Consider the following 13,343-nt stretch of genomic DNA (forward strand, 5'->3'; position numbering starts at 1 on the left):
GGGAAAAAGCACAATGTAGTTACTCGCGTAGCAAGTGCAACTTTACGGAATGACCGTTGGGGCGATTTCCTTAAGTTTTGTTTTTGGAAACGGAGCGTGAAATCAATCGACAGTCACATCAATGAATGATTGACAATGTCTGAGGTAGCAAGGCAATCATGGCTTTCTCTAATTTTATTTCTTTTTAACATTTATTTATAAAACTATACTACACAAAGATAAATCATCTTGGGCCAAACGTCCTAAAAATCCATGTTTCCTACATTTGTCTTTTATAATATAATCTTTCTACACGATTTTGAGAAATACGGCATCTCTCGGCCACTCGTCTCTCCTGGAATGGATGCTTTATAGGCACAAAAGGGTGTTTTCGACGCATTCGAACGTTTGTGTTGTAGATCATCTGTGCGTGCGCTCTAGAAATGCAGTGAGGGTTTGAATGCGCCGCTGCCGCGGCACAAACTGTCGAAACGATGCTTTAAAGGGAGAGTTCACGGCAAACACTGTCAAAACAGGCTAAAACTTGAACAGAACAATGCTGGGGGCAACATGCGTTAACAGTTTAGCATTACGAGACCGATTCGGCTTCATATCCACTGATGTTCACGACGTTTTCCCACTAAACTAATAACCACGTCTGTAGAAAGACAACGTGCCGACTTGAACAGCAACTGATGTGAGCTGCGTGTGAGATATGTGGTTCCTTGGTGAACATAGAAATAAAAGCATACAGGTTACATGATAAATGGCCCCCATAACCCTAAATAATCATCCGAGTATTAAAACAATGGGCAGATACACCTCACGTACAATATACATGTTGATCAAATGTACAGTTGCATAGTACAGACAGACGCAGTAGTAATAGCCATTGAATGATCTGTGTGGTCCTGTTCCAGAGTCTTTGGGTTCGAGGACAAATGCCTCTGTCTAGGGAACAGCCGGGAATCTGCATCTCTGGAATGGGAATCTTCTTGTCATGTCGAGTAGAGACTGCTCTTCACACCCGCAAGATTTCCAAAGGGATGTTCTGCTGAAAACCTTCACATCACCTGGACACAAACATTCATATAATGTATAAGTGTCTATAATACATAAACTCAACTGAATTATAGGAATCAACAATGCTGACCAATTATGAAATTATGTATTTTTAAAGGAACACTCCACTTTGTTTGGAAATAGGCTCATTCTCCAACTCTCCCCGAGTTAATAAGTTGAGTTTTACATTTTTGAAATCCATTCAGCCATTTTCCTGTTCTGGCGATATCACTTTTAGCATAGCTTAGCATAGATCATTGAATCCTATCAGACCAGTAGAATCACGTTCAAAAATGACCAATGAGTTTCGGTATTTGTCCTATTTGAAACTGGTCTGCAGTTATATTGTGTACTAAGAAGAAAATGCAGTAAGAAAATGTAAAGATGTGATTTTCTAGGCCGATAAGATTAGGAACTACATTTCCATTCCGGCATAATATTCAAGGAAGTTTGCTGCCGTAATATGGATGGAGCAGGCCCAGTAATATCACGCAGAGCCTGAAATTAGTTCCCAGCTAGGTAACTTCCAACGAGGAAAGCTCCCTGTGCAGCGATGTGCTGTATGTTATTACTGCGCTTGCTTCGGCCATGTTATGGCAACAAATTTCCTTGACTATAACGCCGGAATGGGAGTGTAGTTCCTAATCTTATCGGCCTAGAAAATCGCACTTTTACATTTTCCGCCGGTCTTAGTACACGATAAACCTTTTCCTTTTGTGTGGAGTGTTCGGTGAGTTCCGTCACAAAAAAAAAAAAAAATGTCATTCCAATCAGACCAAACAGGTTGTGAATGTATCGCTATGCCTTTAGGTTCGGTATCTTTAGATTTGCTGTCAAAAAAGCCAGTGTGAATGCTAAGCGGACCAGGACCAAATGTATCATTTTCTGTTTTGATCCAGATTAAATGAACCAAAGGAACTAAACTACAAGTGTGAACACACCCTAAAATAATAATAATAAAAAAAAAAACTTATTTAAAATCTACAAGTAAGAAAGTTCAATTTGTAACTTGTAAAACTTTGCAAGAATGCAAGTATAAACACACCAAGGCTGTAAAAAAAACAGAATAGTCAATAGAAGAGTTTGTGATGATGTTAAATGTCTCGTTGAGCCACAACTTGAAAATATCTCGAGTTTGTTACCCATAGACCATATTTTAGACCTTTAACCAAAAACTATTCAAAATCCCCAAAAATAGCTAATTGGTTTCCTGCAGCACTCTATGGCTTTCCAGAGTTACAAAGCACAGTAACAGTTCATTTTAATTTAGGCATAATTAAAGTAATGCCTTGATTGAGTAACTATTAATACAGTAAGTGAATCATTTTAATTTTTTAAATGTCACAAGTTGTAGGCTGTTTTGTGAGTCATAATGTAATAGCACTTTATAACTGTCAAACAAACCAAAATTAATAATAATAAATTAGTACCAGTTTTTTTTAATGAAAGCTTTCCTAAATACACTATTAAAAAGGGTTTCTGCAAGTCTTTAAAAAGATTTAAATTTAGTTGTATCAGATGTAAGGTCATAGAAAGTATTAAATGGTACAAGAAAGTCTTAATTATGATTTCCGGAGGTCTTTGATTTGGGGACGGACAGACTAGAATTGCGATATAGCTTAACGTAATGACTGAAATTCAAAAAGCTCTGATTTTATCGAATAAATGCAAGCGCTGCATATTTCAAAGTTGGGTGTTATGCTGCTTTGTGTACAGTCGCCACCTACTGGCAGAGAATTATTTAATATTTTTCATCAGCCTGTTTTTGTTCAGACCAATGTGAAAATCTACCCATATTTTTATGCAGCAAACACCAAGTAGTAAAATTCGAACCGGTGGATCGACAAGAAGCTAATGCATTTATATTTAATAATGCAGATATATTTATATGCTTTAAATTAATATCATATTTGATACTTTTGACTCTTTTGATATTTTCTCTTAAAAATGGTTTAAAGGCTGCAATGTAATGGTTACCATTTTATAAAACTTTTTGTTTTGTGAAAACCTGCATCTGAACTATAAATCATGCCTTTTACAGTCATTTTACAGTTTAATTACCATAGATATTGCCCTACCACACTCATGTGGTATTTATTTTACTTGTGCAGCTCTTTAAACCTGCAAATGCTCTGTAAAAATAAAGATTCTAAACTGGCATCAATGGTTCCACATGGTTTAACATCCATGAAACCTTTCAGTTTGACAAAAGGCTTTTTATAGATAGGGGAATCCATAATGGTTCTATGGCACCGCTGCGCAAAAGAAGAAAACCCTTTTGGAAACTTTTTTTTAAGAGTGTAAGAACTGATTCTCAATTCCCTATGCCTTTGACTATGCAAATGCTTCATACCCAACCTTTTCAAATAAAACCAGTCAATAAATCAACACAGAAACATGACATATGGAGATGTCAATCTATTGGCTGTGATGGATCTTCTCATACAAGCTCATCACTAAGATGTTTACATCCAGTGATGACTCGTAAAAACAAACACCAGTTAAAAATTAATATCTCATTAACAGAAACATGATTGATAATGTTTCCATCCGAGCTGGTGCACGCAAAGTAATGGAGCAGGGAACAAAAATGTCCCGTGTTTTGAGACTCATTTGTAACAGGATAAGAAAACAGGTGGGGATTGTTGGTAAAATGGTGTTGCAGACTTTTCTTTTCACTTCGTGGTCAGTATGAATTACGGTGGAGTGTTTTTACTGTAACGTGTAGAAGACTTACCTTGGGTCTAGAGGACACACTTGATGCTACAGGACACAGAAGGGAAAGACAAAAAGAGAGACACAATTAGGACAAAAAACAGGTTTCCTAACCAAGACAGTCCTGACAAGAACAACACATGCAGACTCTCCACAATGGCCAAACTTTTAATTCAAAGCGTTCAAGCTCAGACTCATGGGATTGCTCTTCTGAACACTGAGCGAAGCACTTTAATGAACTCTACAGGGAGACGACAGCAAACAAGAGTGAGACTCCCAACACTCATATCACCTGTGCCTCTGTCCTTCATTAAAACGCACCCATCAAATAAAGAACATGGAAAGGGCCTCATATCTTCTCCCAGACCGAATCTCCCCACACACCAGGGCCCAATGCAGTGAAACGACAATGTGCCAAGATCAATATTTTACAGAGTTTCTAGCTAACAATGAGAGCCAAAGCCTAGGCGGAATTCAAAATTAAGTTCAACAATAACAATAAAGTCTTATCAGTAGCTTCGAGGTAATAAAAACACTCGTTTAAGTCGAGCCATTCCATAAAACAGAGTCTCTAAAGGCTTCACTATGCGACTTTCTTTCAAACAACAGCGATTACAAACATAATTCACAATCAAAGCTCTCAGACTGCAGGAATGGGGGCGTTCTCAAAGGCAGACGAGTGCCGGATCTGGCAAACTGACAGTTGTAAGATGAGGCTGCTGCAGTCCTAGCTGAGGGAGTCTGGGAAGGCAGTGAACTGAGGTTTAAACTAAGGGAGAGGCAACCAGATTGGAATGGATTTTTGTCTAAAATCGAGCAAAAAAATAAAAAATAAAACTTGTGCAGCAATGATTTACTAGAAGAAACTCCATTTCAATTAATGAAAATAGTACAATGCTGCCATCTAAGACATTTCTTGAATTGTAAAGGATTTCTATTGTTGCAGGGCAAAATCAGTGTTTGATTGGCATTAGCAATTATCTTAAAGAATTAGAAAAATAGTGGTGTGTGTATAGATTGATAAATTAAAGAAAGTATGAACAGGACAGGTGACATACAGTCATACAGTGAGGGTAAAGATTATTTTATCCCCTGCTGATTTTGTATGTTTGAAATTATCAGTCTATAATTTTAATGGTAGGCTTATTTGAACAGTGAGAGACAGAATAACAAAAAAATAAAAAATTAGGAAAATGCATTTCAAAAAATTTATTTGCATTTTAATGAGCGAAATAAGTATTTGATCCCCTATCAATCAGCAAGATTTCTGTCTCCCAGGTGTCTTCGTATACAGGAAACAAGCTGAGATTAGGAGCACTCTCTTATAGGGTAAGTACTCCCTCGGTCTTGGGCTCCATGCAAGATCTCACCTCATGGAGTTTTAGTGATCATGAGAACGGTGAGGAATCGGCCCAGAACTACACAGAAGAATCTTGTCAATGATCTCAAGGCAGCTGGGACCATAGTCACCAAGATAACAATTGGTAACAAAAGGCTGAAATCCTGCAGCACCCACAAGGTCCCCCTGCTCAAGAAAGCCCTTGTACAAGCCATGTCTAAAGTCTGCCAATGAACATCTGAATGATTCAGAGGAGAAATGGGTGAAAGCGTTGTGGTCAGATGAGACCAAAATCAAGATCTTTGGGATCAACTCAATGCGCCGTGTTTGGAGGAGGAGGAATGCTGCCTATGACCCCAAGAACACCATCCCCACTGTCAAACATGGAGGTGGAAACATGCTTTGGGGGTGTTTTTCTGCTAAGGGGACAGGGCAACTGCACCGCAACAAAGGGACAGGGCCATGTACTATCAAATCTTGGGTGAGAACCTTGTTCCCTCAGCCAGGGCATTGGTTGTGGATGGGTATTCCAGCATGACAATGACCTAAAACACACGGCCAAGGCAACAAAGGAGTGGCTCAAGAAGAACCACATTAAGGTCCTGGAGTGGCCTAGCCAATCTCCAGACCTTAATCCCATAAAAAAAAAATTTGTGTGGAGGGAGCTGATGGTTCGAGTTGCCAAACGTCAGCCTTGAAACCTTAATGACTTGGAAAGGATCTCCAAAGAGGAGTGAGACAAAATCCCTGAGATGTGTGCAAACCTGGTGGCCAACTACAAGAAACGTCTGACCTCTGTGATTGCCAAGGATTTTGCCACCAAAGTCATGTTTTGTGAGGGGTCAAATACTTATTTCACTCATTAAAATGTGTTTTTTTTTGGGATTTGTTATTATTCTGTCTTTAAAACTATAGACTGATCATTTCTTTGTCAGTGGGCAAACATACAAAATCAGCAGGGGTTCAAAAAAAAAAATTCCCTCACTGTACTGTCCATCCTAAATACTAGGGCTGGTCTGTAATACAGTGCAATGCATCACATAATTGGATGGCATCTTCAAGCACGCATGGCTGCTTCTGCGTAACACATTGTTTGTCAACTGTCAATTTGAGATGTCTTACAGGTCGCCTGTCACAATGCCTGGTAGATGAGGCAAAATTACCCATCACTGCACAAAAAATACCAGCATTTGGATGGTGGCAGGTGTTAATTTCATACTTGAGTCTATTTCGACTTGTACCGGAAAAGAATGTGGGTAATGAAACAATAAAACAAATGAGATGTACATGATGTAAGATGTTAGAGGAAATTCTGAGCTATTTTATGGTTTAAAAATGTCACTATTGCACAACGAAGTGTCAGCAGCACCTCATAATTTATGTTATTTTGCATGGATTTATCCTACGCGAAGGCGCTGTCTCATAATTATTCATGACATCACGTCACATTGTCCTGAGACGAGAGCTTCAAACGCTCAGCAGGCACTTCAGCGAGTTGATACCTTACAGAAACACTTGAAAGCATCGAGTGTGCGTCCTCCCTTGTGATACTGATGGAGCGACAGGCTTTCAATCAACCGGCTGCTTTGAAATGTTTGAGGGCAATAAGCAGTTATCGTGCGAGAGTTTCGAGATTCATTAAGCGGTGGACTGAGACAATCTGACATGGACACAAACACCATTAAAATACTTTCACAGAGTCAACATCAAGGAATCAAGTCATTCATTTTTTTGGTGCAAATGAAACAACTTGCATTTATCTGTGTGTTAAAGTGTGTGTATTTGTGTAATGCAATGTGAACTTGCATAATAAAGGGCATTTTGTTGAGCGCAATTATGAATAGCAGCATGCATTTATGAGAACCTTTGATGCCATTAAAGCAAAATAAAAGATGATAAAATAAAAAAAAATAAATAAAAAAATGGAGGGTTTCATGACACTTTACCTAAATGTAAAAATGACTGCAGCTAATGCAAAGATGCAAACGCAAACAGTGCACCAACAATGGCCTGTTAGTATGTTCCAGTTCTACAGTAGCTTACTGGTGAAGTACATACTTTTAGTATGTAGTAGAGTATGCATGTGTTTTTCAGCAGGCTTGGTTCTGGAAGTATTTTTCTCATTTATTTTGTTCATATGCATTTAACAAACAGTTTTAAGCAATAAACCAAATAAACCATCTCCAAGATAAATCCAGCCTAAGGTAGTGAGCTGGTCTATGATTCTGACAAGTCAGATGGGTCTGATTAGATGTTTTAGAGGGGTTTTGGGAATTTGCCAGCTTATACTATACTGGGGGACAAACTATGCTAGTTTAAACAAGACTAGTGAACTACCTTAGGCTGGTAAAAGCTGTTTTTCCCAGAATGCAATGACGTAAGGCTTATACATGATTTTAACAATGCATTAGTAAATGCTGAAATTAACAAACTAAGATTAATAAATGCTGTAGAAGTACTGTATTCTTAGTTCTTGTTGGCTAATGCAGTTAACTAATGAACCTTATCGTAAGGTGTTACCAAAACTCAATAACGCAATAGTATATACATATTATATGGGACCAATATAAAATTACTGACTCTAAATAATTTATGTGTGGCCCACAGACCACAAAATATGGGTTAATTTTTTGAAATTTAGATTTATACATCATCTGAAAGCTAAATAAATAAGCATTCAATTGATGTATGGTTTGTTAGGATAGGACACTATTTGGCCAAGATGCAACTATTTAAAAATCTGGAATCAGAGGGTGCAAAAAAAAAAAAAAAAAAAAAAACACATATTGAGCAAATCACCTTTTTAAATTTAAATTTGTCCAAATAAAGTTCTTAGCAATGCATATTACTAATCAAAAATTAAGTTTTTATATATTTACGATAGGAAGTTTACAAAATATCTTCATGGAACATGATCTTTACTTAATATCCTAAGAATTTTGGAATTAAAAAAAAACAAAACAATTCTGACCCATACAATGTATTTTTGGCTATTGCTACAAATATACCCGTGCCACTTAAGACTAGTTTTGTGCAAGATTTAATTATGTTATTCATGGGCAATTGCATGGTTACTGTTTAGCAATTCCCATTTCCATTTTTCAGTTTTCTGATTGGAGGGTGGATCTCTTCTCGGGATTATGGTTAGTGTAATATCTCACAGGAAATTTTGCATTTAAACTACTTGGCAGAAATTTCTCTTTTCATTCAGCAGCGGTTTCTCTATGAAGCAAAATTGAATGGGATTTCACTTCCAGACCCCGACTGTTGCGCACTACTGGGATGCAGCCAAAGACTTCACTGCACACTGGGAAATAAAGGAAGGAAGGAGGTCAAAAAGAAGACAGCTGAGTATTAGCTGACATGCTGAGAGATAGATTGAGAGCGGGAAAGTCAGAGCGTTAGACTTACGAGAGCATGCAGGAAAACTGTGGTTAATCTGTTCCACAACCTCAGCCAGATCAGAGTTACTGTTAGCACACTGATGGAAAAACTCATCTGAGGACACAGAATACACTCAACAGATTATTACGGAAAGAAGTCAATCAGAGCCCACAGTATAATCACCCAGCATTGTGTGCGCATGCATCCATACCTGGGAACTCAGCCTGTCCTGCTGGATCCTGATGGAGAGAGCCGGAAGAGGACGTGCCATTTAACTCAGGCTAGACAGAGAGAGAGGCATGGTTTAAAATCAACATAAACCCTACAAAATTTGTTACCCTGGACCACAAAATCAGTCTTAAGTAGCACGGGTATATTTGTAGCAATAGCCAAACATTGAATGGGGTCAAAATTTGCGTTTTTTTCTTTTATGCCAAAAATCGTTAGGATATTAATTAGAAATTTTACACATTTCCTACCATAAATATATCAAAACTTATTTTTTGATTAGTATTATGCATTGCTAAGAACAGGGTTCGTAAAGATACTGTAAAATAAAATTCCAGGACTTTCAAGGAATTTTAAAGCACTACTTTTTTGATTTTCAAGGACTTTAATCAAAGATCTCACTTATGGTTTTATGTTTTCAACTGTTTAATAAAAAAAAAAAAAAAAAAAAAAAAAAGATTTGCAAAACCGCTCTTGAAGTCCCGATCTGAATCAAATGATTCACAATACGTGATTTAAAGCCTTGATCTGAATCAAATGATTCATGATACGTGATTTAAAGCCCTGATCTGAATTAAATGATTCATGATACGTGATTTAAAGCCCCGATCTAAATCAAATGATTCTCGATACATAATTTAAAGCCCTGATCTGAATCAAATGATTCACGATACGTGATTTAAAGCCCCAATCTAAATCAAATGATTCTCGATACATAATTTAAAGCCCTGATCTGAATCAAATGATTCACGATACGTGATTTAAAGCCCCAATCTAAATCAAATGATTCTCGATACATAATTTAAAGCCCCGATCTAAATCAAATTATTCACGATATGTGATTTGAAGCCCCGATCTGAATCAAATGACTCTCGATACGCAATTTAAAGCCCCAAACTGAATCAAATGATTCTCGATACATAATTTAAAGCCCCGATCTGAATCAAATGATTCACGATACGTGATTTAAAGCCCCGAACTGAATCAAATGATTCTCGATACATAATTTAAAGCCCTGGTCTGAATCAAATGATTCACGATACGTGATTTAATTGTTTTGGTTCATCTATTCCTCATTTTGCGTCCTCAGCCAAGTTTACACGACACTGACAGTACTATTAATGGTTTAGTTCGATAGTTTTAATTCAAGTACTTCAAGCACTTTAAGCACCTTGTACAAACCCTGTAAGAACTTCATTTAGACAAATTTAAAGGCAATTTTCTCAATATTTAGATTTTTTTGCACTCTTTGATTCCAGATTTTTAAATACTGGTTTCTCGGCCAAATATTGTCCTATTCGAACAAACTATACATCGTTGGAAAGATCATTTATTCAGGTTTTCAAATTGAGATGATATATAAATCTGAATTTAAAAAGATTGACCATTATGATTGGATTTGTGGTCCAGGGTCACATATTATTAGTACTTCCTCCTAGTAAGAAATGCACACAGAGATTTATTTGGCATGTGCAAAGAGGTCATTACTGCTTATAGTCTTCCTGTAGGTGAAAGCCAAGTGGCCAGAAATGTCAGGCTGGAATGGCAGTCTTGTTTACCTTCTTGGATATGGAGTTATATTGTGTTTATTTAGCTAAGAGCCTTTGACAAGACCATCTGGCTAAACCGAGGCCCGGTGCGGTGAGTCAGGCCCTCAGGAGACCCAATAAATTACTGTTACTCTAAATCAGGGCTCATTGAACGCCTGCGTTTGATTCACGGCACTATTGGCGGCTGTTGGACTCGCTGGCATTGCCCGTTAGACCATGAAGCTCATTGACGGATGGAACAATAGCAGTTTATATACAGTGAGGTAGAGCTGGAACTGAAGCTGAGACAGGTGAATGTTAGTCTCAGCTTAACATTTCAGGGACGGTTCAGGGACAGGCTGATGCATAAAAAAAAAAAAAAGCGGTACTGCCTAAGAGGACAGTTCTTGGCCAGAATAAGATGCTAAGCCTCAGTTCCAATAATCAAAAGGCTACACAAGAACACAGCACTGCAGGGGTGACATATGCTTGTTGGCCAACCTAAATATTAGATCACTATGGTTTATACTAAAAAAAAAACAAAAAAAAAAACAGGATTTTTCAAATGGGTTTTGGATTATTACAGAAGACAAGGGGCTTTATTTTAACTATTTAAGCAGTGTTGGGGTTAGTTACTCAAAAAAGTAATATATTACATATTACATATTACTCTCAAAAATAGTAATGCCTTACTTTACTTTATTACTCCCTGGAGAAAGTAACTAGTTATATTACTAGTTATATTACTAGTTACATTTTTTTTTTCTTACACAAAAAAATGTTATTCTGAACAAAAAAGCATGACCTATACTGCGTGCATCCAGTGCATACGCGATCTCATAAAGCTCTTATAACAATGGATATTATGCACAATTAATCTTTCATAAAGGTCTACGTGTGTTGTGATTAGTAAGCACGCAATATTCAGCACTGTTCAAAACTTTTGAGCAGTGAGTGAATTCTATCTTAAACACCATTGATTGGCGATGCGTTCCAAAAATCAGCAGATGGCTACATTGCTCATGTTGCAAAACAAGTTTTAAATCGAAACTGCCTATTCTTGCTCTTTCTAATCATATATGTTGTTCTTGCTGTTTTTGTGCAATAGATGAATAACATTATTATTATTTTTTTAGATATTTTATGTTTAGATATTTCTATATTGCGGGAGTCCCGCGAATCATTTTATTTTCCCGCATCCCACACACACACACACACACACACACACACACACACACACACACACACACACACACACACACACACGAGTCTCTACCCGCCCGCACCAGCACACGCACTTGTCCATCAAGTTTTGTCCCGCGCCGCACTCTGTTGCGTTGGGTCCCGCTGGTTTGCAGGTCTCTATTTGCAAGTGCCGCTCTGCTGCTGGCTGCCGGGTGTCGACCAATCGGTGATGGTAATTTAATGATACCTCGTGCCAAACCCAGACCAATCACTGTTCAATTCACGCCCCCCTCCCCTTCCCTTCTGTTCTCTGTGTTGTCGTGTGCCTATGGCCTTGAGTGTGATGAAGGTGCTACTGGCAAATGTAACGCAAGTAACTAGCTCGGGAAAACTGTAATAATATTACAATTTTCAGACGAGTAATGCCTTACACTACTAGTTACTGAAAAAAGTAATATTATTACAGTAACGCGTTACAAAGTAACGCGTTACACCCAACACTGTATTTAAGCACATGGCGCAGGCACACTTAGAGCATGTCCAAATCCAAAATCCATCTTTTGCTAGTTTGACGACGGAAAAAATCCGTCATGGGTGTTTTAGGCATAGCCTACAATAAACCAATCAAAGTCTAATCTCCTATTTACGTCAAAGGCCAGTTGCATTTGCACCATAGTGAATTCGCTTTTTACATGGCGGAATTTGCCAGAGAGGAAACAGACCTTCTCGCATGCAAGGTTAAAGCCTATAGGTGCATATTACTAACTAAATAAAAAAAATAAAAAAATACTGCACCATTGACTTGGCCCAATGGCAACACGCCAACAATGTGGTTTTCTGACCAGCATGCCCATGGGTGAACAGATGGGTGCAAGTGCATTTACTATTTAACCCTTTAAATGCATACCTCGGGTCTTTAGTGACCCGGGACATCATTCCCTACCCTCTCCCTATTTTTTTTTTTAAGTTTGATGTCAACTTTCTTAGTACTTTCTTAATTTATTCATTACAAACAATACAACAAGAAAAAAATAAAAAATATATAAAAGAATATCTAAAAAGCATATAGGGTCGCAAGAGACCCAAGGTGTGTAATAGTGTAAGTATATTTTTCGTGCACAAAAACTTACTTAATATGTGCAATTCACCTTTATTCCTCGAGGTGACACTGTTTGATGGACAATAATGACGTGATGTTTCACTTGTAATTATCGTAGGCATAAAACAAAAGAATATCATCAGCACAAATTTAACTGGTTTGAATGGCTTTACAGCAGAGCAATTACTGTATGCAATAAAATATCAACGGCACTGTCATTTGATGGTAGATGTGGTGAATAAACTGCCAGTGATCAAAAAATTTACTTTGATTGAATATGAGCCAGATGCTGAATGCACAGTGGTAGAGCGCTCTGAAGATGATGCCGATGGTACAATCATCTGCTGAAACTGAACCCTTTTAAGTTACAAAAGGTAACGAAATATGCTTTAATTTATTTTCTGTAAATGTTCTGGATAATTTTTGCTATTGCAGAAGTTAGAGATCCATCTGTGCTGGATATATAGGTCCACTAAAGACCCAAATATGTAACAATGATTGGTGAAACATTCATGCATTTAAGGGTTAAACAACATGGAGCTAGACATTAAAATGATAACTGTGTCAGGCTGAAACTAGCAAAAAACAATTGCATCGTGCCTGGCCAGGGTTGCCAGGTTTTCACAAGAAACCCCACCCAAAAAAACAAAAACAAAAACATGTTGGCTTAAAATACACATTTTTTTGGCATTTTTTCACATTCCATGGGATAAATATCGCTTCAACCTGCGGGCATGAAAAACAACTCATGGCAACAGGGCACACACTTCCTTTCAAGCCACCCCAAACACAACAAACTCATGCAGAAACATGGCTTGTTGTG

General features: G+C 37.7%; 1 protein-coding gene across 1 annotated transcript in view; it reads right to left on the minus strand.

Annotated features, from left to right (window-relative positions):
- Window positions 1-938: 938 nt before the first annotated feature.
- Window positions 939-13,343, minus strand: part of utrn (utrophin) — a 341,497-nt gene continuing 329,092 nt past the window's right edge. The window contains 4 exon segments of the mRNA XM_073822647.1: window positions 939-1,052; window positions 3,779-3,804; window positions 8,507-8,593; window positions 8,691-8,760. Coding sequence (XP_073678748.1) covers window positions 1,044-1,052; window positions 3,779-3,804; window positions 8,507-8,593; window positions 8,691-8,760 — 192 coding nt within the window. The 3' untranslated portion in view covers window positions 939-1,043.

Source organism: Garra rufa, chromosome 18 (assembly GCF_049309525.1).
Source record: "Garra rufa chromosome 18, GarRuf1.0, whole genome shotgun sequence".
Lineage (NCBI taxonomy): Eukaryota > Metazoa > Chordata > Actinopteri > Cypriniformes > Cyprinidae > Garra > Garra rufa.